A 26,841-nucleotide genomic window follows, 5' to 3' on the forward strand; every position below is an offset into this window, starting at 1 on the left:
CTTAGAATGGGTGGCATCAAAACTGGAGGTTTTGCCAAGTAGCCTTTGATTTGATCTAAACTTTGTTGACAGTCATTGTTCCAAATATGCGTAGATCCTTTATGCAGATTTTTATTGAAAGGTTGAGCCTTATCAGCTAATTGAGAGAGAAATTTTCTTATGGATTGTAGACGTCCTTGCAGACTTCTAAGCTGACTAATATTCTTAGGTGGAGGCATATCCATGATAGTTTGGACCTTTTCAGGGTCAACCTCAATGCCTTTTGCTGAAATGATATAGCCTAGCAATTTTCCAGAAGTGACACCAAAGGCACATTTTTTTGGATTCAGCCTAAGTTGGAATTGTTCCATGCGGACCAATATCAGACTAAGGTCTCCGAGATGTGTGTCTCGTTTTTTAGATTTAGCCAATGTGTCATCAACATAGTCTTCCATGTTTTTATACATCATATCATGAAAGATGGTTGTCATTGCTCTTTGATATGTAGCGCTAGCATTTTTAAGCCCAAAAGGCATGACATTCCAGCAAAAGGTACCCCATGCACATGTAAAAGCTATCTTTTCTTGGTCTGCTGGAGCTATCTTGATTTGGTTATACCTAGAAAATCCATCCATAAGCGAGTACATCTCATAACCCGCAGTCATATCCACTATCATATCGATGTTTCGTAGTGGTAACTCATCCTTGGGGCATGCTTTGTTGAGATCTCTAAAATCAGTACAAACTCGTATGGATTTGTCATGCTTAGAGACAGGTACAATGTTGGAAATCCACTCCGCATAATCAATGGCCCTAATGAAGTTTGCATTCAATAGTTTTTCCTACTCTATCTTGACCAGTAGGGCCACATGTGGATGAATTTTTCTCAACTTCTATTTGACAGGCTTGACATCTTGTGAGATTGATAAGTGATGCATGATGAGATCTGTATCAAGCCCTGGCATATTAGAGTATGTCCATGCGAAGTTGACCTTCTTGTCTTGAAAGAATTGAGCAAACTGTCTCTTTTCTTCGTCTGACAAGGATTGAGCTACCTGGATGATCTGAGGACATTCTTTTGTACCCAAGTTGATAGGCTGTGTAGGCTCAATGAGAACCGAAGATCTATCCTGAAAATAGCTTGGCAGACTACCAAGTACCTCATCCGCAAGTGCCTCAGAGAGGTTTTCACCATTAGATACGCCTTTATTTTTACTTTTTTGAGGATTAGACACCGCCACAATGTGGTTTTCGCCATCTGATCGCTTATTTTTCCTTTTCATTTTTTGACTAAGGTACTTGATATCTGATTCCGTCATGTTAATCGCAGGTTCGTTGGTGGAAGAAGTGACAGGTTCAATGGCGTTCAGATAACAAGCAATCTCATAGTCGTTTTGGAAAGACCGTATTTTAGGTCTTTGATTTTGGAGAGACCAATCTATGAGATCTAGGTGAATTAGCGAGAGTGAGGGGGAAGTTTCAATATGATTGACATGGAAGGAGTCATCTCTGGTGACTTGTGAAGTTGAGCCTATAGAAAATGTCACAAAGGTGTCCAGCTCAGGAATAGTCCTGTAGGGACTAGCGTGATCCATTGAGACATGTCGTGAGTCAAACTCATCCGACCCTATACTAGACCGTTCGACTACATTGGGTTGGGTTGTATAGGTGTGAATGACATCCACCCCTAGCTCGCAAGATGCATCAAAGAGACTTTCCCACTCTATTTATGTCCTCCGAAGTAGACCCTTCTTGTTCCTGTTGTTGGGAGGTAGAAGCTTCTTCATTATTAGCAGTCAATATTTCTTCTCCCCAAAGGAGGGAAGTGAGAGGAACAAAGTCTTTGTCTTGTGAAGTGGTAGCAATTGGAGGGTCATCATCCTCCGATTCACTAGACATGAGCAATCTTCGATCATAGGTTGGTATATCATTGTTTAGCACAAAGCCTAGACCAACGGTGTCTCGAGTATCATGACCTTGAGTGTGACTTAAAGGTTCAACTAGAGCATTCTTACAACCATTTAAGGACCCGTGGCCCTGGTAGCCCATTTTTGCCAGAAATTTATAGCCTTTTCCATATCTTTTGGGAGAAATAGGAGTAGTCACTATAACTTCCTCGTCTTCCTCTTCTCTGTAGATCCAGTCCTTAATGGCCTGTTCTTCCTTCTCTGCTTCTAGAGGTAGTGATGATTGCACAAAAGTGCCAAAAAGTGTCATAGCAGAAGCGGAAGGCTTCTTTGTGGTAGTTGGTTTCCCATAGGACCGAGGGGAAACTGGTAAGGCAGCAATAGAGTCCAAAGTGTACTCTCCCATGCGAAGGCTCATCATTTTTAGTTTTTGTTCACACTCTGTGAAAGATGGTGTCAGCTCATGAGATGAGCGATTATGTGGAACCAGTGTCTCAGCAACAGGTAATGTGTTGATAGACATGGAGTTGTCGCCAGGGACAACTACTTCAGTACCATTGAATGGGAACTTGATGCACTGATGGTACGTGGAGGGTACTGCTTGCATATCGTGAATCCATGGTCGTCCCAACAAGTTGTATGCAAGTGGTATGTCTAAGACTTGGAAAACGACATTTTTCTCAACTGGACCAACTCTGATTGGAAGTACAATTAGACCTTTAGAAGGCCTTTCGACCTCATCATAGGCCTTTATAGTGATCTTGCACTTAGGATCGATGGCAAATTCAGACATGCCCAACTGTTGGATTACATTGAATGAAATGATATTTAACCTTGCACCATTGTCTATCAAGACTCAGCAGATGCGCGTACAAAAGATTTGAACTTCGACGTGAAGAGCAAGGTTATGGGGATGACTTAGAGTTCGGTCATCTTCTTCAGAAAAGGTGAGATAGTGAGGTGAGGAGATGTGGTTCACCATAGCTTGGAATCGTTCCGCATCAATATCTGTGGGAACGTTGGCAGAACGTAAAGCTTTCTCAAGGATATCCCTGTGCAAAGGAGATAACTCTAGCAATTCGAAAACGGAGATTTGTGCTTGTGTGCGTTGTAGTTATCTAACAAGATCATAGTTGGAGATCTTGGAAGTAATTGGTTGCTTAGATGATGAAGCATTTTTAGGGTCATGAGCAACTTTTAGGACAACCTTAGATTGCCCCCTAGTAATAGCATTAAGTGGTTCACTCTGAGAAGACAAAGACTCAGCCACTTGGAGTACCACCTTGGGTCTAGTATCAGTATGGTCTTGAGGAGTGGATTGTGTCCTTAAGACCACTTTTGGTTGTTCATCTTCAGCGTCATAATTTGGCCAGTTGTCATTGTTGGAGCTTGCCATGCATATGTATTCAACGGGCTCAAGCATGCCTATAACATTATCAGTATCAGCACAAGCATAACTAATTTTGGTGTCATGATTTTTTTTGGCAGCTGCCCTTGAGGTCTCACCCTTTTCGTATTCGGGTAATGGTTTTTGGAAAGCCTTATGATCAACATTTTTAACAAGGCCATCTGTGACAACTTTGCTAGCTTCGATGAGGTCTTGAATTACATCTTTGAGTTTGAAGCAATTTTCTGTGTTATGTCCTTTACTTCGGTGATAGTTGCAAGTATGATCTTCTCTCCACCATGGAGGTCTAATGGGTGGATCATAAGGACGTGAGTTGTTTGGTAAGGTAACCAATTTGTTTGCAATTAAGGTTTTTAAAATCACTTCATAAGGTTCGACCATAGGTGTGTAAACACGTCGCTTTCTCGCAAATTTAGAGCCTTTGTCAAAGGGTTGTGGCTTTGAACCTTCTTGTTGTTTTGTTGCATAGATGGCATTGGAAAGGTTAAACGCAGGCTCCTTAGTCTTAGGAGTGTCCACTACTCCATCATTGACAACATACTTGTTTTTGTTCCAAGGTTTGCCTTTGTCTTTACCGTTTCCATTGTTAACTTTATCCTTGTTAATGACAATGTTCCCTTTCTTGATAGCAACATCCTCAATGCGATATGTGCTCTCAACCATGGTGTTGAAGGATGTGAATAGTTGTTTTCTAAGATCAAAGTATAGCTCAGTTACGAGTGTGTTGACAAAAATGTCGATTTTCTCAGTTTCAAGAACTTGCGGAGGGTATCATGAGTATAGAGATCTCCATCGTTGGAGGTATATGGCAAACGATTCCCCTGATTTTTGTTTGATTTGGCATAAGTCCAACACAGTCACAGGATGTTGGATGTTGTATGAATATTGCTGCAGAAAGCGTTGTGCGAGTTCATCAAACGTCTTAAGAGGGGGACTCAATTTGGTAAACCATTCCATGGCTTGTCTCTCAAACTTCTGGGGAACAGATGCATAAGAAAGGTGTCTTCATGCATAAAGTCCATGCAAATAGCATAGAAATGTCTCACATGGTCGTGAGGGTCACCATTTCCATCGTATTTGTCATACTTAGGAACCTCTATATCCGTAGGAAATGGCAGCATGTATAGATTCCTATCAAATGGAAGAGCGCAAATTGATTCAACAAATGATGTTTTAGGTAGTTGTGCAAATTGTTTCCTTAGTTCCTGTATTTCTTCCCTTACGATTTCAGCCTCAGTGGGCTCTCATTTTGGAATTATATGCTCAACATCAAAACCTTGAGGGAGTTTCCATCCCCTAGCTTCCATGTATTGAAAATATTGGTCCCCATTTTCCTCTAAAGCTCTAAGCATTAGTTTTTGGGCAAAGCCATCTTGTTGAAATTTGATCACATCTTCGCTAGTTACTTCTTCATCACTATCATGATGGGATGGTTTAGGTGGTGAAGAACATGCACCAACGGCAACTCTAGGAGTCCTTGGTGGCATGTGATTGCCATCATTGTTCTTAAAAGGATTTCGAGGACAAGTTCCTTTATGTCCTTCATAGCGTCCCTGATTGTCAGTTTCAACTTATTGGTTTTCTCTTTCCAAAGCGTATATAGCCTCCAAAAGTCTTTTGGGTTTCATGTGCTTGTGCTTCTAAGCGACCTTTAATTTCATCAAGGTGTACCATAGTGACTATACCACTCGTATCCTTAGGTGTCTCAGAGGGTGTACCAAATGGATTTTCAAAATTATAAAGTGGGTTGTGTCGAACGTTGGCCGTTTGTGTTTGAGCAAATTTGAGATTCTTTTCACAAGGTTGCTTGCGAGGACATTTGGGTGGTGTTTCTAATTGCTTGAAAATGAAAGGCGTGTGGCTACCGTTACCAACTTGATATCTAGTTGTGACCGGCATGTAAAGAGTTGTCTTTATTTAGTAGGACAAGAAAAGTGAGCCGAATTTGAAGCTTTTATGATCAGGACTAGTCACTTGTCAAAATGTGATAGATGGCTTGTCAAATAGTGCTCAAGATCTTACAGCACGGGTGACTCGAGCCGAGCGGACAAGCGAGAAGCTCAATAGTGGATAGCTAGAATAAAAAATAGCTGAATTTTGATAAGTGATTCATCAAGATGTTTCAAGACTTACATTCGACAGACTAAACCCATCTTTTCAACCTAGGACGAATTCTTCACACACTGATATGCAGCTAGGACCAAGGGTGACCAACGTGACGCTCCTTAAACCAAAAAAATCCAACTGTAAACTCTGTTTTTGACCCAAAGTAACTCTACGCGATATTTTCTTAAAAGGAGGGCGACATAAGTTTAGCATATAGTGTCGCGCGATAGAATTTTAACACGGGTGCGACACTTTTTGTTTAAGCGACAGATATTGTAACCGAGTGTGACAGAATTTTACAAGCAGTGCGACAGAATTTAGTACTGACCTGTGACAAATTTTTGGGTAAAATTTGTCGCGCGATATTTCTCATGAGAGCATGCGACAGAGTGCCAGTTTTGTGCAAAAAAAGGTCAATTTTCGGTTTGAAGTTCGTTTCAATTTGTCAATCAAACAATTGTTTCAATCAGACAGTGTTTCGTTTCAGTTCGTATCAATAAACAGCAAGGTTTGCAAACAGTAAGTGCTTTAACATGTCTCAAAACAATTGATCAAGGGTAAAAACAACCTTGTCAATACGCATTTGGGGATATCAGGACAGCCTTCCTAACAACTTTTATTGGAATGTTTATGTTGCAAGAATGTTAACACTTATCAAAACATCAAAAACAATAGCCAAGCAATCTACCTTAGAGTCATGGTTCATTACTCAACAACTTGGCCCATGCTTGATGCTCCTTCGCCTCACACCAAGTGGTTTCCCACAAGAGATATTGGCTTTGTCATGGAAGTGCCATAAGCACAACCAAAGGAACACATATGGTGAGTGTAAAATCTTGGGGTGATTCGGGTAGTCCACTAGGATCGATCCTTGCACCAAGAAGTTGAGTGGCTAAAAAGGGTAGTTACTAACTTAGGGTGTTTAGATAGGGCTTCCGTTAATAGTGTTCCTCTTGCTCCCAATTACGGGACACCTCACCTTGCGATGAGTAACCGATCTCACGACCACAAGAGTACCTGAAGCATTCTTGCCTAGTGATCTCCCTATGGTCGAAATCCCATAAGCGATCACAATAGGAAGATAAACACTACGTCTATCAAGGTTTTGTGTCCTTGATAGCCTTGAGTTTATAGTGGGTTGGAAGAGCCGGGTAATCTGCTTGTCCCCACTTGGGTCGTTCCTCTCAGGTTGTCCGAGAGCAGGCCCTCTAAAGGATTCTAACTACACAAAGAGTGGATCAACTTTCAGAAATCAAGATTTCTGATTCACCACAAGGGTGAAGAGCATACTCTCCTATTCCAATTGTTTTCTTCCAAACACACCAAGAAGATTTAGTTACCTCTTGCTTTTGAAACCAAATGGCAAGTCAAGATTTTTGATTCACCACAAGGGTGAAGAGCATACTCTCCTATTAAGACTCCAATCACAAGTTTTATGTGCCTATGAAAACTGAACAATTAGTCAATGCCGTACATGAAAACAAAAAAGCAAGAAAGTTTGGGTTTTTATGCTTTGGGCAGCCCTGCAAAGAATGTTAGTAGCCCTTGCGCATTTGAAGCTTTGACATGCATTCTTTTTATGCAATGTTACAATTTTTTCACAAGGATGGCAACCTGAAATCACAACTTGTTAGCACCAAAATTTAGTGTGAAATAACATAAAAATCTGCAATAAAAAGTGGTTAGTTGCCTCAAAAAGCCAATTTATCTTCCAATCAAGTGCATGCAAAGAAAGTGCAAGTTAATCACAAATGCTCTCATTTTTACTCGTTGATTTTGACCTAGTCAATAAGATTGGACTTGTTTGCTATGATTTCGGATCCAAAAACAGAAATGAAAAGAAGAGACCCCTGATAAAAATCAGAGAGCTTTCCAAAAATGCAAGAAATTCAAAAAATATCTCTTCATTTGTGCCCTAGGGACCCATTTTGTCAAAACAGATCAGATTTATCAAATCGAGTTTTTGATCCCTAATACGACCTCAAAAGTCAAAACACAAAGAGAGTACCCCTCTTAGAATTCAAAAACCTTTGTGAAAATGTAAATTTTTCCAAAAAATATGCTGATTTGCTATCAGAAACGACTTTTAATGAAAAAAAAAAAAAAAATCATAACTTCCGCAAATCACGTCAAAATGCTCTGAAAATCGGACTGAGACATGTTGGACACATACTAAACCTGCAAAAAAAAATTCAGAACCAAACTCCAAGCGGTTTAAAAGATATGATCAAATCTTTAAACAAACTAGATTTTTGGCCTTCAAACCAATTTACTTATGGGTTGGCCTTAAAACCAAAGTGATAATTCTACAAAAGCACTTGATTAGATCCAATATGCCGATGTAAAAAACCAGAGCTAAGAAATGAAAACAAATGGAGCTAGAAACTTGATTCATGCCCCACGGTGGGCACCAAAAATGTACACTAAAATGTGTCACACTCTAAACCATTCTATCTCAACGATTCCATGAGTTGGAATGCTTGGATGCCGGCTTAGAGCTCCCTATCCACGGAGTGCAAAAGGCTAGTATTCAAGCATGAAGGCTCTCAGCTAAGCCTTAGAAACGTGCTTCTTGCTAGTAAACCATGCAACGAGAGGTTCTTTGAGACAAGAGCAAGAGTGCAAATATCTCAAGGAATCCCTCAAGTATGCAATGCAAGATGGAAGACTAAACTAGAATGGAAATGCAAGATGCAGCTATGCTAGAATATGAATGAGAGTGTTACAATACCGTTATTTAAACTATGTGAGATAGATTATTGCAAGGAAATAACTAAACTAGCATGTAAGTATGAATCTAAACTAGTGTGCAATAGTAATGAGAGAATGAGACAAGAAATGAGAAGTTCTCCACAAAGCTCCAAAGAAACCTGTTAGAAAACCTGTAGCATAACAATATTCAAAATGAGGATGGATCCTTTGAAGGGGAAAGCTCTCTCCCTTTTAAAGTCATACAGACGGTAGAGATCAAGATGAAGATGGTGGATGATCAACGGTGGAATTTGAAAAGAGGAGTGATCCATGTGCACACACAAGTCAACCAATAGAATATAAGTTGACTTGTTATATAAGACAAAAGTCACAAAGCCTTTTCTTTTAATTGCAAAATAGAAAAAAAGACTTTATGTGTGCACTTCAAGCGGGTTAGAAGAATGGGGTCTTTTATTTAATTAAAAGGGGACATGTTCTTTTAATCAAATAATGAACTTAGGATAGCATAGTCAAACTATAGGTTATAATCAAATAAATTGATTATTAGCAATTTAGTCTAGGTAAATGATTAAATTAATTTAGCCAAAATGTTGAAAAGGGGACTAATAGTCTAGATGACCATTTTTAGGTGATTACATTGATAAATATCAAATCCTTCGAAAAGAGATTAGAAAGTTGCCAGCACATGAATTGAGAAGCATGAACAGTTAAATGATCAATGCTAGATTTCAAATGGGCTATAGACTCAACAGTATATTTTCTCATGTACAATTTTATGATATATAATATTTATAAGCAACTTTGTTATCACGACGTATTAAATTATTCACTTTAATGCATATTCAAACTAGTCTATAATGCTTTAACCTATAGAGGGACAAAATAGATACAAATATGAAAACAACTTTATTTTACCATATTTGTATTTATCAAGTTCAAATAGCAAAGAATATTTTAATCTACTTATCGTGACAATGAATTATTGATAAAAATAAAATAATAACAAAAGACGGATTATATAATGTCTAACTCTAGCACAAATGAAATTCTTACTGATTTTATTGCAAACAGGTCATGTTGACGACATCCAAATATCAATGTTCCATTCAACATAAATATTCACAATATTTGAAATATATTCGTCCAACACCTTCAATGCGCAAGGGCTTGGTTCAACTTTTAAGCTTTGTCGAAAGATGAAGTTTGATAATATTTGCTTCAGAATATTTACAGTTTCACCTTTTTTAGAGTGATATCAAAAAATGAAAATCGTGCTGCTTGGTTTTCTATTGCATATATTTATAGAGGACGAATAGACATTAGTTTCCCTCCTAAACATCGCACCGTTTCAATACTTTACAAATTACTTTTATTAATACTTTTCTAATCTCTTCAGGGCATAACTGGAAACTTCCCGACTTCAAAACTGGAAAACTCTAAAAAGCATTGCACAGGAAAAATGGCTGTCTGGGTAATATGCTACATGAATCCCGATTCACTAGTTCCGCCATATATCTTGCTTCATTTCTGTATTGCTAGGCATTATAACGTATAGTCAAAATGGAAGGTGTAGTTCCCTGCAACGAATCTTCTTCACATGTCATTCCACTATCTCTACGACTTCTAGATACGTTTTCTTCCTCTGCTTTAAACATATTGCACTGGTCCATAATAGTTTTGAAAAACATTCCAATCTTTTGAATAATTGCGAGCCCGTCCCTCTATTTCGCCTTCATTCCAAACAACATCAAAGTGCAGGTGCTTGATATCGTGGATGACACCAACTAGTGATAGTAAAAGCTTTCTTGACGCGGGTTCTCTTCTATCACGTGAATCATCTAGATGACCTCTGACGCATTCAGACTGCGGGTGAATCATCCCGATGTCTTCGGCTCCTTCACGCCTGGGGACTTCTTGAATGCGGGATGAGGAACATCATTCCTATGAATATCGCTGCCGCAAGAAGGTTCCTATACTCTCCTATGCACTCGGCCATGCAAGACAAAGAAATAAAATGTCAGCTAACATACGAAATGATTACATGCGAGCTGATGAAAAGCTAATGTTGGAGCCCTCATGACATGTACGCGTCTCCAGTTCCTGTTGTCTGCAGGTTATTACATTTGTCCATCTTAGAAGAAATTGTCGCTGTGTCATGGCCACCTGTGATTGAATACAACTTCATTTGTTTTCATTTGCGATAAAACTCCAACTTTTGCCTCAGTCGCATACCAATAATCTTCTCCATTAGATATATAAACTCTCAAGAATAACAAGAAAATGCTATGTTTCTTCAGTTTCCTTTGTCCTCTCCTCCATTGCCGCAAGGACGTGGACCATCTCTGCCTACAGGAGTTCAAGTTCTGTTTGTCTATGATTTATGTCTTCACGTAAATGTTTGATTTCATTAGTTAGTCCTTCAGTCTCGCACCTTCCCATTTTCACAAAGTCGCTCAATTCTTCATTTTCATCTAATAATTTTTTCATCTCCAGCTCAGCTTTCATTTTCTCAACTTCTGATCTTTCTTAACCGTCATCCTTACCAGTCTATCATTCTCTTCTGTAAGAAATGTTAATCAGTTTTTAGTTCTTCTATTTCTACTTGAAGATTTGTCAGATGCTTATTTTTCTCAAATTCTCTTGCAGTTGTTGAGTCATCTTGTTGCTGAAGGGAAACCAGTTCCTCCTCCAGGCAAATAATGGCCTCTGCTGTTTCAGTTTCAACCTGTCTGCGTACATTATCCATTAAAATTATCAAATCCATTCATATCTCTAAAACTAAGTAACTGTTCAGCACCAACAGTGATTGTATGACTCGAAGAATTGATAATATATGAACCCATGACATGTTTTTGCGTTCCTTGCAAATTTATTCTGACTGGATCATTAGCAGGCTTGACTGTAATATCAATATCATTCAGAAGTGGATGACGATCCTTTTAAGAAGGCAAGCTTAACATTCTTCAGTAATCCCTGAATGTCAAGGCAGAAATGCAGAGTTCCTCCAGATTATGGTTTTTACACACTTAACTGTAAGTAGCATCATAAATTTCAGATTTAAATCAAATCTGGATAATTAAAGCCTTTTAAAAAATAGCAGATACAGCACGTTACACCCCTGTCTACAAACTTGAAATCGTGCCATAGTTGTTTGGAAAAACTTAGCATCCTGGGGAGAACAAAACTAATACTTCCTTTTCTGGCACACCAACAGCTTTTGATAGCTCACTCAAACCTCTCACAACGCTCCTTCCCTCATATAATTTGATCTCTAATAATCATCAGCATATGGCATGAGAACTCTTTTCATTGGTAAACAACATAAAAAATGAAAAGATATGAAAATGTATAAGAATAGAGCTTCTAAAATTTGAGTTCCATCAGGCGCATTAGAGAATAATAGCTAGAAAAATGGGACATTGCATGGTATGGACAACATTAAATCTAGTAACTAAAGGTAGCTATTGATATCGACTATGAGAATCTCCTCACTAATGATATAACACCCCCCTTTTGGGAGTGCCTTAAATATTCCCCAAGCACCTTGTAAATATTAAATCTGCTGACTTACTCTCTTTGGATGCTAATCATAACTCTCGTGGATGAGTGTTGTTGCTGAAAGGTTCAATCTTGATTAATACCTTGAGGTATAGGTGACTGATGATTAATAAGTCATCTTCAATTCTTGGAATGAATCCTCCTTTCTACTTTATTTTTGAAAGGTCTGCCACATTTCATAAGGACCGAGTCACTACTTTTTATTGTTTCCTTTTGAGAATAATATATTATTCTCTAAACTTATCTAGCTTGGATTGTCGCTTCAATTGAAATCTTTTGTTCTTTATATCCTCCAATGGTATGGAGAGTCACACCTATTCGTAATGACTACAACTTTTCACAATTACCACCCTTTGAAAGGGTCACAACCCTTCATCAGTGCTACCCCTTTGAAATACTCACTTCCTTATTTTGTTCCCATTCCTTTCTTCTCCCATTAATTCTTCAGTGTATCCTTAACACCCCATCCCCTCCTCCCCTCCCCCCATATCTTATGTTTGGAGGAGTCGCAACATTTCATTTTATTCGTTTTGACCATTCATCTATCTAAGTAAATATATATATATATATGTTAATATATTATAATGTAATTTTACTTATTAACAAATTAAATTTCAACAAGGGGACAATTCAAATGATATTTGAGAGAATTGTTGTGAACAACATTTAAAAAATGCTTATGGTAAATTGAGGTCAATGACAAGAATCTGATCAATAATGAGACTTGGGACAATCACCATCAAGGAGGAATTTATTGAAATGGTACATGGTGGACCATTGATATCGATTTTGAGAACCATTGCTTGACATAAGCACATCATGCATTTGACTTTTATTATAGCAATGCAAAGTACTTGGAGATGCCATTTTTTAATTAAAAATTTAGTAATTTTATGGAAAATCTAAAAAATTGTAGACTAACTATAATTTAATAATATTTTGAGACTGCAATTCCAAAACCCCCTATGAACACTGAAATCTCCGCTTATTTCCATTGTTACAATTGCTCTAAATTCTTCCTTCCTTAAAATGGCATCCAAAAGGCCCAAAACCACTAGATAATTCACCACCAAACCCAGGAAAGGCTTTGAGAGGGAGACACATCCCCATCTATAGGATGTGTCCCTGGGGATCAAGGATGTGTCTCCGTGCAATGATGTAGCAATGATAAAATTACTAATATTGACAACAAAATGATCTTGGTGATTCAACCTAAGTGGAAATGAAGTATGACATATTGAAGATATTGATTAAACAAGATTTCTTGTTAAGAAATGCTGGACCTAAGGATGTCTATTTAAATTTCTGTTTTGAGGCGACTAGAATTCAGTTAGGTGACATTTGATGGTTGAGTTGTTTGTTTTTCTATCATTTTATATTCTTGCATGGTAAAACTTATACTGGGATTAAATTTACTTTAATTCTTGTTTTCTTATTATGCTGTTATCAAACATGGCTATTTATGATTTCCAATTTGTGTGTATTTTTCGTCTTAGGAGATTAGAAATGCAGTTGAGACGACGTGATGTGGAGATATGGATGGAGCGCCGACGGCTTCCAGTGCATATGCGAAGGTACTATCAATTTTATGTCAAAGAATTTGTTTTCAACTTTTAATGTCCATCACAACATTATTGATTTCATAGGCCTCACTTATCAGGAAGTGCACGAACGTTTTTCTTGAAGTAATATGCTTACTAGTGATCAGAAAAAAACTGTCTTTGGGCCGACTGTTAAGAGAATAATTTAGTCCATAGGAAATACTGGGGAACTTACATCATGTCTATTAGGCTCTTTTACTTTTTAAGAAAACTTCAATATTTGGGGGATTTTACTTTGATGAATCTTTTCCTCTTGTTCACCACTAGAGCTCAGTTTAGTTTCAAGCACGTATGCTACTTTATAATTGAGATAAGATGGATATTTCTATATGTTAAGACCCCAACTATTAAATTTGGAAGCAGGATAACCAAAACTTGCAAAATAAAGCACTCTAATGTAATACTCACATAATTTGAGGTTGCTGTCCAATGATGGATGACATGCCAATGATGAATTGCACGTGTCTGATGTTCTTGGCAGCATAGCTGTGCTATCAAGGACTCACTGTCTCCTTGTTGAATAATAGTTGTCGATTATTCTCCTAGTTATGGTCTACTGATGTCTGTCATTGTCTTGTTGAAATATCTTCTGTTTGGGATTCTGTATGGTGTTGTAGAATATTTGTTGTAAAACCTTTTACTTGCAAGGACAAGTACAAATTTAATGGATAAACTTCCCGAACCTGAAGGTAATTTTCCTGGAGAGAAATTAAATCCAATTTAACTGAGTAAGTTACCACTATCCATGAGTTATCTGGTTGCTGCTTTTTGATTTAATTGTGTAAGTATTTTTTTTGTATCAATGTTTCAGATCACACTCCATGATCTGTCATTATGATCACAGTGTGTGATCTGAAATGTTGATACAAAAAAACTCTTGCACAATCGAGTCCAGAAGCAGCACCCAGATATATGCAATATATTTATGTCTATCTTGAAAGTAAAATGGTTATTATGTGAGAATATATTTGAACTCTGTACTTCATCCATTAATGTAAGATTTCCACCAAAATTGCGGCCATCATTTCACACCTTGTTATTCAAAGAATAATTTTTTAAGTTCTATTTATGTGTATTCAAGTTTATTTCTGAATGTTGAGTTGCAGAGATATCATATGATATACAAGCCTAACTTAGCATGCAAATAGATACAATAAGTACACATTGCATCTACAGAAATGCTATTTACTGAGCAATAATATTGCAACGAAGAATTTGATTAACATACATACAAATCTGCACTCTTAACTTGAGAATGAAAGCTGACAGCAGTTTACATTAAGTCTTGCCAATCTTCAAGCAGAGAAATTAAACTATTAATTGATTGTGGCATGATAGATTACAAAATATTTGATCTATATAACGAGACAACAGTTAAGTCTATTCATTATGATATCACTGAGTCTCCAACACTCACAAAGAAGCACCCATTATCTTCATGCGAACCTTTCCTGCTACCCTGCAAGATGTTTTATCACCTACATGATTCACTATAGCTTCTATAGACATGAAGGAAAAAATCTGAATTTATCTTTGCTCTGGTCATCATAGATTCACCCGACCTGAATTTGAAGATCCACACATTGCTATCTAGTGAAAGGATAGCCACAAGCTGGGGTAGATGAATTCTCACAAGTTTGCCACCTTAATCAAATCACAGGAATGTCTCACGTCAAGGAAAAGAAATGACAGCCTGGTGGATATATCAGCATCAGTCAACTCTTAAAATTTTCCATGCTAGCACTCAGGTAAGTAGGTTTGAAGGGCGAAGTCCTCATTCAATACAGCTAACTTTTTCACTATTTAATCACTCCATAACAGGTGAAATCATTCAATAGTTTGATTCTAGTCTGACTCCTAAATATTAAGTTGACCACCCTTTGTTCAGAAAGCACTCAATCTATTAAAAACTTTGAAGTTTGTCTTTAATAACAACTTAACAAATTTATTCACACAGCATTCATTAAGTCCAATCTGAGATATCTGAGTGATCTAATCTAGCACGAAGATCAATATCCCTTAGGGTCTCATTCTTAGGGTTTAGCTCCACAAGAGTCTCTCCAAATCTGGTTAGATGAAAATGAACCAAGCCTTGTGAATATGAACACATTGTTATTTTATAATAATTCAAAGAATATTCCCAAAAACCATGCCAAATTCCCGCTATAAATAATTTAATATAGATGATAAAGTCACTTTGATATATTTTTTTGATAGATAAATGGCCTAAGCCTTGATACATCATAAAGTACATAGATACATCCGGATAATCAGCTTTTAGTCCCAAGTTACATTTTTCCACCTTCCTTCTAGGTTGTTCCTCGTCCTTCCCTACATCTTCTGCCTCCGATCAGGATCTGCATATAATCTAAGCATTGCACTTATGTTAAGGATAAAGCTCTAAAAAGTTAAACTCATGAATATAGAAAGGCCATAGAAATGAAATGTAACGTAAGAAAACCATTTTCTTAAACAAAAATAAAATATACACCTAAATCATTAGAAAATTCATCTAATAGAGCAAAGTAGTCATTCTTTAGCTGATAAAACATATCTTATGGAACATGGTTATCAGTTTGTTACACTTGAGGGTGGTTTAGTGGCTTAGTTACATAAAAATACAACAGCAATTAAGCTGTGTTTCTCTACTGGTATAAAATGGGGGTAAAGAGGCTCCTCGTCATTTTGAATGTCCATAGAGTCCAAACCGGAAGATTTCATAACCTCCAAATTCACCTCAAACTCATTTTCCAAGCTCCAGCACTATCTTTCACATCGAATTTGTCTATCCAATCACATTGTCTACGGATGCGAGATGTAGGCAGTGGGTAAAAGAAAAAGAAAGACTCTTGAATCTTTCTAGGGATAATAAGATGTAAACTATGGTTGAAATTCTGAAAATCTAAAATCTAAACCATCCCTAATTCAAAAGGAGTCCCTATATTGAAATTTCAACTTCTTATATCTGACCTTATATACCTATATTAGCTAATTCATCCACTTGTTGATTGCCCTCCCGATATATATGATTGATTGTGATCATGTCAAAGGTCTGACATAGTGAGAGGTCTCTAGATAAAATTGAGTCCAGTCTCCAATTATTAAGGGATCCTTTCCTTATAACATTTATTATAATTGCAGAATCTCCTTCAATCTCTACATTCTTTCAACCAAGAGTTTTACACCGTTCTAAATTTTCAACGAAAGTCAATAATTTCGCACAAGTATTAGTTTCTATTCATATATATCTTGCTAACTTTTCTATCTCCATGTCTTTAGAGTTATGAATACTACAACTAATGCCTACTATGTTAGTTATTAATTAACTAACAGTGCCCATAAAATGTACTTCGTTGGGTAACAAAATAAAATAAAATAATTCCCTCTTTGCAAAATTTTAGCTTGTGGAATAAAATAGTCTAGGTGATCTCATTGGCTAGTCAAAAAGGAATATTATAGTCCCCCCTTCCTGGAATAGCTTAAAATTGGCTTCAGGCTATATAATGTTGTTTTAGACATAAAACATGCTGAAAATGTCCTACACATCGTGCAAAACTCGGATTTTTAGATGTCTTTGCAAAGATACTTCATAAGTAGGTTTAGTTATAGTAAGAGAAGTATTTTGGAGGAGCTGGAGAAGTTGTCACAACTCAAACTCTATTCCTAGCTGGTTAACACAAGTCATAGCCTACAAATTATGTATCTTTTACATAAAGACAATGATGATGAGACACAAATCGAAGATAAAATACATCACTGTAAGATCACATTAACCATATTGAATAGGCTTGACCAATGAAACAATTCTAAGAAGGTAAAAAGTTTAATTGTAGTGATCAAATGTGTTCCAAATAGCATACAAGTCTGACAATTGAGTCGCTTCTCCATTACAAGACCAAAGAGAATTGGTTTTCCTATTACAATCTTATCCTAAAGAGAAGGAATTGATAAATAGTTAGCCCTAGGAATCCTATATCTCCCTCCAACCAATATGAGAAAGCACAGAACAGCCTTCAAGACTCTTCAAAGACGTCTACTTGCTTGACCAACCTCCACTTGGCACTAGAAAAATTTCCATAATTGCTTGACATCTCAAAAGGCTCCTAGGTGTTGTGTGGATGAGGACGAGTAGTCAAATCATAGTTCACAATCTTGGAGTTGGGGAGTATTTGGAGGGCCCAAAATTTTCAACTCGAAATATACTTGACAAAAACTTTGCAACTTAGAAAGTACTAAAAATTAAAATCTCTTATTAAAATAATACTTTTTTTTGTAAAATTCAATTACAAATTATATTAAATTAGAAATTGGCATCTCAATAGTGAAAATGCATAGTTTTACGTAAGAGACCGAACTCAGCAAATAATGGTATAAACTGGTCAAACTCAGAACATGTGGTAAGAGGTGACGTTGGTTCTAACCAGCAAGGAAATATTTCGCAATATGACAGTAGCACAATGGAATAATGAGGGCATTCAGAAATAAAGTTCAGAGTTTACAATATACTTCAAAAAACAAACATCCAACCAAATATCTGAATTCTTCTCATATTTCTCATTCCATAAGGGACTTGCGATAATGAACATATCACATACTCATACTCAGGTCTGAACTACAGTATTCCTGCTCATATAAACAATAAAAATGCAAGTAAAAGGTAGATGACAGAACCTGGTATTTCCATGAGTGGGTGGGCTGTTCACACGTCCATGGTTTAATGTTGATTGCATGTCCTTGAGTCCTGGAGTTGCCGTGAAGGATGACTGTCTAAGCACCTGTGACTTGCTTATTCATCATGCGGGAAGGGAATGGTGAGACTCCTTGCTTACTCAAGCACTGGACCTGCGACTGCTACCATCATTCAACGCATCCAACCTCTGGCAGATCTTCCGAGGTATCTCAGACTTCACCCTCAACTCCTAAAACAGTGCTCCTTCCTAACCGTGTGAGAATAGATGTTATCCGGCAATCTGGAGTTCCACTTCGCTGATGTTCTGCAGACCTGGTAATACGTTGCCCAGATGACCTTCCTTACGGCTGTGATATCTGTCCACCTTTCCCAGCCTTATCCTTCAAACTCTAGCTATTACTATGGACTCCCACCTCTGCATATATGTGATGATAATCTGATTCTTGGGGTGGACCTGATAAGAACAAAGTATCACTCCACCAATCTTTATGTCAAACTGAATGTAGTCTCCAAGAGCAGCTGGGGCTACGTCCAACTCCTCACACTGTCTTAAGGGGTTTCATCCTCAAAGCAACCAGTCACATCTAAGCAACCTTTTGTATATTGAACAATATCAAAATTTTCATGGTGTCAATCCTCAGGAAGCTCATTGCTTTTATAACCTCGATATGAGGGAAAGTACAAACAACTAGGCAATGTGGGATAAAAACCATTTTCGTCTTTTAGTCACTTAAGTTACTTTTGTTATAAAATGACATTAAGTCATAAAGTAACTTTATAAAATAAAGTGACTTAACTATAGAAAAGTTCCTCAACTTAAATATTTCCCCAACGAAACCAAATAAACTCCTGTGACTAACTGACATCCTCAAGATTAATGTCGTTAGCCTATCTGGATGGAAAGATAGACCAAGAAGGCGCTAGTAAGGCCTAGTGTGGAGAAAGGGACATTACATTTTATAGCACTAACAAATGTGAAAAATGGAAATCTTAACCAACATTTTACCTACATTGACATTTTTAACTACATTTTTTTACGTCTATAAAACCATGAGTTAAACTTGTGAGTACTCACCCAACAAAAATATTTGAGAGTACTTGGCAACTTGGAGAGTGCTCATGCAGTTTGCAAACTATGAGTCAAAGTACTCCCTATTTGTCCCCAACTGTCCATATCTACTGCTAAACTGATGCTTATACGCTTTCCACTTCAATCATTTCAAGGCTTTGGTTGAGGATGGAATTCCTGTTGAGATGTCCTCTGTTTTTGACCCTTTAGGAATGTCTCTATCAGTGGATGGTGAGGAACAATAAATATTTGGTTGTGTTTGAGTTGCAGGAGGGGCAGATGGATACAGATTTACTCTCTCCTACTCTTGATGTTTCTGTACCAAGTGAATCCCTTTTCAGGCACAATGTTGATGTTGTACAGGTTCCACTCTTGACTCTTGTGAAATAAAGTTTGGGTCTGAGTTGCAGCTCCTGTACCATTAGAAGCTGGATCTCTTTCAATGAGGATTTTTTTGTTGATGAGCAATTTGCAAACATTGTTAGCTATCAAGAATAGATCAGTATTTGAGGACTTGGCAATATGATAGGAAGAATAATGTAGCTAACACTGATAATTTAATGAGAATGATGTGATTATTGACTAACAATACAGAAGATTTGTTAAGATTGACTAGACTTGTTGAATATCCGGTTCTTGAATCTCTAGATCTCAATTTGACCTGTTCGACTTGGAACTTTCCAAGTTTCAGTTTGGCGTGTGTTTAAACTATTGTATAAATAAGTGAAGAAATTCAATAGTTTGTGTCCAAATAAACATTCGGCTAATTGTGGGGTGCACATGATAATTCTTTTTAAAGGTTTTATGAGTGAATCTAGTTGCTCTCATATGCCTTTGGTTGCCACTGGAAAAAGAAAATTGTGACTCAAAATTGTCTGCTCTCTGTTTTATGAAGAGCAATGACGATCAATAATTTTGGTTGCATGAAGCATTGTATCTTATTTGTGAATTTTAGTCACTATGGACTTTCAAAAATTTGGCAAGTATTCCTAGTAATTTAATAAAAATTCTGGATTTATTTCATTCTAAAAGAATTCTGTTAAATATATCTATGTCAGAGCAGAGGGTCATATAAGATAGGTATAACCAAGCAAAGGAGCAATCTTGTGCTGACCCCAATGGTTCCCACCCCATTTCCCTGCAAGTCTTTGTTTTGTACATAACAAATCTGTAGTTGAAACCTTTGGATGGAATTTTGAGCTCTGGTTAATATCATCTATTCATATTTGCAACATCAGATATTTTGAAGGTCCTTGCAACACCTTTCAACGATTTCTCAACATTAAAAGGTTTCATAGAGAATTGTTTAATTATATTCTGACTATCTGTATACAATTATTTCAATATGCTTTTACTTCAAAAGTGTTGTTTTTCTATGGACAATAAGAATTTAACATGTTATCTGTGATGGATATGTTACACTAAATATTTGAAAAATAAATTAAAATGTTCTCTAAGATAATGTATAGACATTTTATTTTCTTGAAACATGTGCAGCCGAGTTAGGCAGTCTGAACGGTTCAAGTGGGCAGCAAATCAGGGTGTTAATGAGGAGGTATTGATGGAAGCTTTACCTGAGGACTTACAAAGGGAAATTCGACGACATCTTTGTTTGGATCTTTTGAAGAAAGTATGTTTCCTAACATTCTATAAATTAGTGCAAGCTATAAGATTAAATTATAGATATCCTGGGAGAGCAGCAAACATAATATATTGTTCTTGATTTGTGATCTCTTTATGAAATATGTAAAAGAAAGAAATCATTTTTACATCTACAAGGCTTAAAATGGTCTATGGGACAGACTGCCTTACAATTTAATTTTCTGCATTTCAACCCTTTTCTAATGCAACTTGACGATGAGTTCTCTCAACTACTCAACTGTCCCCTCACTCAATAAATCTACCCAAGAGTTAGTTGTCAAATATTTACAAACCTATCTGTGCTGTCCTTGGAGGCATCACACACAAATGAAATGTTTTTTTGTTTCCACTTTTCTGAAAGTGCAAAACACTCTTTCTTCCCATGCTCATTTTGGTCTTTTCCAACACTTTATTTCAAAACAATGTTGATGACAGTTAGTTCTTAACTAAGCAATAAGAATTTTGTCTCTCCAAGAGATATTAGCACCTGCATATGCTTTTTGAAGATGGTATGAGTGGGATTAAACTCTTCAATATAATATGTTTCCTTTGTCCTTAGTCCTATGTCACAAGAATACTTGTGGAACTTATCCATAATAAAAGCCTTCATCTCTTTTCTATTCGTGGGACAATTGACAGGTACTGTTAAAATAATATCTTCAGTCAGATAAATAATGGATGATAAAATCAAGACAATGATTCATGGATTATATGCATGTATATATATCAATATACATTGTGTATATTGTGTAATATTCCAGCCCTTGGAACCGTAGAGAATTCAGAATTCATCTAGTGACATTTTTACAAACAGTTTGTATACAACCCCAAAATTGGAAGTTCTGATATATCTGTGATACTCTAGCTGGCACTGTTATTAAGTCGATGATATTTTGACCAAAACAATTGATACACAAATGGTCCAAGATAATTATACCATTGGTGGTCAATACGGACAATGCTGCTTCTTTGATATATAATTATTTCTAATACAATAACTGGCAGATATAATCACTGAAATAGGAGCTTAAAGAAATACTACTTGAGCTACAACAGATTACAGTTTTAATGTGCCAGAATGAAATACAATAAACGGCACCTGGAATGATGTATGCTGACCTGAAATGTACTAGGTCTGCAGTTGGGATTGATCTTCACTAGCTGTATTGACCCAGCCTTAGATAGTTTTGATTTTCTCTTTCTCCCGTCTTTTTCTAATGGTCACTCTTTGTGTAATGTTTCCATAAACTCCTTTCTCTTGTATCTTGTATATATAGATCTTTGATGATCTCTGTTTAATAACATATTTATTATTTTACCATAATATGGTATCAGAGCAAATTCCTGGCCTCTTCGAAATTTTTTAATTTCTTTATTGAAATTATTAGTTCAAAATTTTTGAAATATTTGCCTGAGTGTGTTCAAAATTTGCATCCTTTTTTTTTCCTCCAAACCTAACTAGGAATTCGGAATTCAATTTCTTTTTTCAATTTCGTGGCCTTCTTTTTGGGCATTTCCGAGCTGCATTTTTCTGCACATCTTCTGCAAGGGGCGGTGTTTAGGGAAAAACATTTCGAGCTCAAAAAGTAGGGTTTTCGAACAAAAACACCCTAGCCAACCAACAAAGGTGAATTCAGGCAAAAATTTGCAGAATCTGGGTCGAAAAAATGGTGGATTCAATAAGTGACCACTGCTGGATGAAGGTCATGGCAGTATGGATAAAAAAAAAAGAAAGAAACGCAGCAGTCGCTCTCCAAATCTGAGAAAAAAATGAAGTCCGACACGAGGAAAAAAATGGCGATTCTGAGGTCGCATGCTGCAATTTTTCAGTCAACCAAAGCCCTTTCAATGCATTTCTATGGATGCTGTTGGTTTGTAGACGCAGGCAGAACAGGCAGAAAAGGAAATCGCGAATTTCACAGACTGCAATTTTCAGAAAAATAAATTTAAAAATGCCAAAAAACAATTGTAATATGAGCAGGCAAATTTGCAAATACTGTTTTCGATGCGATTTTTGCCAAAAAACATGAATCCTCAGATAAAAGCCTAGTTCAAAAATCTCAGGGCATTGATATTACGAAGCAAGTATCACATAATAACAGAGTAACGAGAATCGCCATAAAATCGCCTGAATCGGCGATTCAGCGATTAGATTCAGCAATGGCAGTTTTTTTGGAGTCGGAAATCGCCATTGCCGATTTCTTCAGGTGAATCGCCAATTCAGGCGATTCATCCAAAAAATCGCATGAATCGCCCGGAAAAATCGGCATGAATCGCCCGCGGCCAATAAAGTATAGAGTTGTAAAATTTAAAAAAATTGCTTTTTTTTTACTTTGTTTTTGATCTATTCTCTTTGTTATAACCCTAAAGGGCCTTCTATTTGTTTAACATGAGTAGAAGAGAGGAAAAGTGAGAGAGAAGAAGAGAAAAGAAAAGCCATAGGTTTCTAACGGCAAGAAGAAAGAGCACAAAAGAGATCAGCAATCCATTTGGGGAGGCCATCAATTGCATTGGGAGCATTAGGGAGCCAATCTCAACACTCCTCAACTCATTTGCAAGAGGTAAGTGCTCTTTTTTTTTTTGCATGTTAGTGTATTATGCATTTTTTATTAAATTTTTATAGTTTTCAAGATTTTTAGTTTAGATCTTGAATGTTCTTTATTTTTACTAAGTTGCAAACTAGGGTTTGTTGTTTTGTAGCTTTTATTAGCTTCAAACTTTGATATTTCACATATAAATTTTTATTGCAGCAGCCTTTGCTTTCATTTTTTGCAAATTCGCAATGGGTAGAAAAGATGAATGTTGGAAATATAACGAAGAGTTTCCTGGAAGAACCAAATATCAAACAAAATGTATTTTATGTAAAGAAAAAATAACTTCTGGGGGTATTTATAGATTGAAATACCACATTGCTGCTATACCTGGACACGATGTTACAATTTGCACTCACCAAACTCCTGAGGCAAAACGCACTTGCTTAATGGCATTAGAAAAAATTGAAAAAGACAGCCAATAGGAAAATGCAACTTGAAGGGTTAAGGGGTATTGGCTCCCATGTTCCTGCATCCGCATCCACATTTGCATCTGCATCAGCTTCTGCATCTGTAGGTTGTATTGGAGAGGGTTCTTCTAGGCCTCCTTTTTATCCTAGTTCTTCTGCTCGTGCTAGTGCTAGTCAGTCACATACTGAGACAAAGTCCCACACCAACCTATTGCAGCCTAGAGTGCGGAAAAACAGAATGGATAGTTACTTTGTGCCCCGCACTACTCCTGGTTCCCAACCCACGCTTGAGAGCATGGGTTTGAACAAGGAAATTCATGATGCTGCCAGAAAGGAGATATGCAAATTTTGGTACTTTTGCAACATTCCATTTATTGCAGCCAGGTAATTGATTCTTTTTTCGTTGTTTTCTTTAAAGTTAAAATTAAAAGTAAAAGTAAAACTTTAATTATATTTACTTGTTTTATAATTTGAGTCTTTGACATCTAAATTTTTATTTGTGACAGGGCTCCTTATTGGCAGAACATGATAGATGCGGTTGCTATTTGTGGTCCGGGGTTTAAAGCCCCAACTGAGGCTGAGTTGAGCGGATACCTCTTGGATGAGATGGTAGAGGACATGAGGGCTGAGCTCGAGGAGAACCGAAAGGAGTGGATTGCAAAGGGTTGCACCATCATGACTGATGGTTGGACAGATAGGAGGAATAGAACACTCCTCAATTTTCTTGTATCCTATGGAGGTAATTGATCATTCTACTTTCCTACATACATAATTGTAAATTTTGATTTGTTGAATGCTAATTTGTTGACGATCCATTTAATTTTAATATTCTAATTCGTTGTTTTGTTACTTTTAGGATACACCATGTTCATCAAATCCATTGATGCTTCCGCACATGTAAAAAATGCCACATACTTATGTGAGGCTATTGAGGAAGTCATAGCAGAGGTGGGAGAACAAAATGTGATTCAGGTGGTAACGGATAATGCAGCAAGTTATGTTGCTGCAGGTAAACTTTTAACTTTTCAAGTTTTGAAAATAAATTTATTTGAATTTTGAAATTTGAATTTCTAATTGACTTAAAATTGTTGTAGGTAAACTTTTGATGGAGAGGCACCCCACCATATTTTGGTCCCCTTGTGCGGCACATTGCATTGACCTCATGTTGGAGGAAATTGACAAACTTGAGTTTGTCAAGTCATGTGTGGAAAGGGCAAAAAACATATGCAAATTCATTTATAATCATTCATTTGTCCTTAGCACAATGAGGAAGTACACAAAAGGCAAAGAGTTAGCTCGCGCAGGTATCACGAGGTTTGCCTCGAATTTCATCACCTTGCAGTCCTTGTTGACATCAAGGGATGAATTGAGGAGCATGTTTGTTGGGCGGGAGTGGATTTCCTCTTCCTATGCTACGACCATTGTAGGGATAGATGTGGCGGATTGCATATTTGATGAGGATGGTTTTTGGAAACCCGCTAGAGAAATCCTGCAGGTAAATTTATTGCAATTTAACATTTAGTATTTTACTTTTACTTTAAGTTATATTATTTTATATTTAAGTTTTGACTCAAGTTTTTTGTTTTACTTTATATGTAGGTCATTGAGGCCCTTGTAGCTTTGCTACGAATTGCTGATGGGGAGAAGCCCTCTATGGGCTACATTTATGAGGGCATGGATAGGGCCAAGGAGGCCATCAGAGCCCAATATGCAGGAGTGCAGGAGAGGTATGGCCTTATTTGGGACATCATTGATAGGAGATGGCAGAATCAACTCTATCGACCCATCCATGCAGTAGCTTACTTTCTGAATCCGGCATATCGTTTCCGTCCTGAGTTCAAGGCGGATGTGGAGGTTCTCACTGGCTTATACACAGTGATTCAGAGGTTGAGTAGCAATGAAGATAGCGCTGCTGCAATTGTTGAGCTAGACCTGTTCAACAATAAAGAGGGGCCACTTTTCTCTAGCAGGATGGCCATAAATGCTCAGACAACACTACAGCCAGGTAAAAATTAAATAATATATTCAATGTTCATGAATCTAGATTCTAATCTTAAAGTTGATTATGTAATTTTAGAGTTAACTTGTAATTTGTAAATGAGACTAATTGTTTCTATTTTCAATTTTTCTCTTATTGCAGATAGATGGTGGCAAATGTTTGGGGCCACAACCCCAAAACTTCAAAAAATTGCCATTCGTATTCTGAGTCAGCCAAGCAGCGCTTCTGGATGTGAGCGCAGTTGGTCCATGTTCGAGTACATCCATTCGAAGAGGAGAAACAGGTTGACAGTGCAGAAGTTGAATGATATTGTCTTTGTTCATTACAACCTCCGTCTTAGGATCAGACAGATTTTGGGCACTGACTCCTCTCCGATCATTCTGGAGGAGATTGATCCAGAATCAGAGTGGCTCACAGAGGTTGTGGATCCAGTCTTCACTGAGGAAGATCGTGTGTGGGTTGACCAGGTGGATATAGAGGCTGAGGAAGCTAGAGCACGTTCTTCAGGCATTGGTAGACGCACACGTGCACGCACAGGCACAGGCCCTAGCGACGTTCATGAGCCCATCTTACATGCGGGAGATATGGTTCGGCAGTCCTCTAGGACCTACATTAGACGCCTTGCTACTAGGCAGACTGGATACTCAAAGGCTGAGGCTGAGGCTGCAGCCGAGCTTCAGGATGATGTTGAGGATGATGATGATGACTATGAGTCTGAGGCTTGAGCTGGAGCCTTGTTTTTATATTTTGTTTACAGATATTGATACTGAATCATTGATAGACATATGTTTCAAACTTTCATGGATCTTCATCTTAGATTCTTACATACATTTATGATTTGATGTCTTATGGATCATCTTACATACATTCTATGATTTAAATCATTGTGATCATTTGATTTCTATTTACTTCAGCTAGCCTACAATTTACATTTTAGATAACATAGTTACATATGTGATGGATTTTATGTTCCATGTTTATGTATGTTAAGTTTTAACTTCTATTTGATGATGTTATAGTGTGTTTAAGTTATATTCAATAAAGGGTGAATGAAATAAGTTTTAAATTGTTAAAATCTTTAAATTTAAAGGGTTTTTTCAAATTTGCCAATTCATCGCCGATTTATTGCCGATTTATTGCCGATTCACAATTCGATTCGGCCTTGCCGAT

At 37.1% G+C, this 26,841-nt stretch overlaps 2 protein-coding genes across 7 annotated transcripts in view; both read left to right on the plus strand.

The window, feature by feature from the left end:
- Nucleotides 1–26,841, plus strand: part of CNBT1 (cyclic nucleotide-binding transporter 1) — a 275,486-nt gene that overhangs the window by 163,094 nt on the left and 85,551 nt on the right. For all 6 annotated transcript variants that reach the window (XM_089831706.1, XM_089831711.1, XM_089831708.1 and 3 more), the window contains 2 exons: nucleotides 13,167–13,244; nucleotides 20,528–20,660. In XM_089831706.1, coding sequence (XP_089687832.1) covers nucleotides 13,167–13,244; nucleotides 20,528–20,660 — 211 coding nt within the window. The remainder of the gene's footprint in view (nucleotides 1–13,166; nucleotides 13,245–20,527; nucleotides 20,661–26,841) is intronic.
- LOC149557049 (uncharacterized) lies at nucleotides 20,667–26,573 on the plus strand. The gene is made up of 7 exons (XM_089831712.1): nucleotides 20,667–23,232; nucleotides 23,422–24,056; nucleotides 24,179–24,411; nucleotides 24,529–24,681; nucleotides 24,767–25,167; nucleotides 25,272–25,677; nucleotides 25,813–26,573. The coding sequence occupies exons 2-7, from the start codon at nucleotides 23,692–23,694 to the stop codon at nucleotides 26,394–26,396; spliced, it is 2,142 nt and encodes a 713-aa protein (XP_089687838.1). The 5' UTR covers nucleotides 20,667–23,232; nucleotides 23,422–23,691; the 3' UTR covers nucleotides 26,397–26,573.

This window comes from Cupressus sempervirens, chromosome 5 (genome assembly GCF_028749045.1).
Source record: "Cupressus sempervirens isolate cs-2001-9-10 chromosome 5, ASM2874904v1, whole genome shotgun sequence".
Taxonomy (NCBI): domain Eukaryota; kingdom Viridiplantae; phylum Streptophyta; class Pinopsida; order Cupressales; family Cupressaceae; genus Cupressus; species Cupressus sempervirens.

Coding starts and splice junctions, on each gene's coding strand:
- LOC149557049 (XM_089831712.1), top strand. CDS start 23,692: ATGCAACTTGAAGGGTTAAGGGGTATTGGCTCCCATGTTCCTGCATCC. Junction 24,057..24,178: donor ATTCCATTTATTGCAGCCAG/GTAATTGATTCT, acceptor TATTTGTGACAG/GGCTCCTTATTGGCAGAACA. Junction 25,168..25,271: donor CCGCTAGAGAAATCCTGCAG/GTAAATTTATTG, acceptor CTTTATATGTAG/GTCATTGAGGCCCTTGTAGC.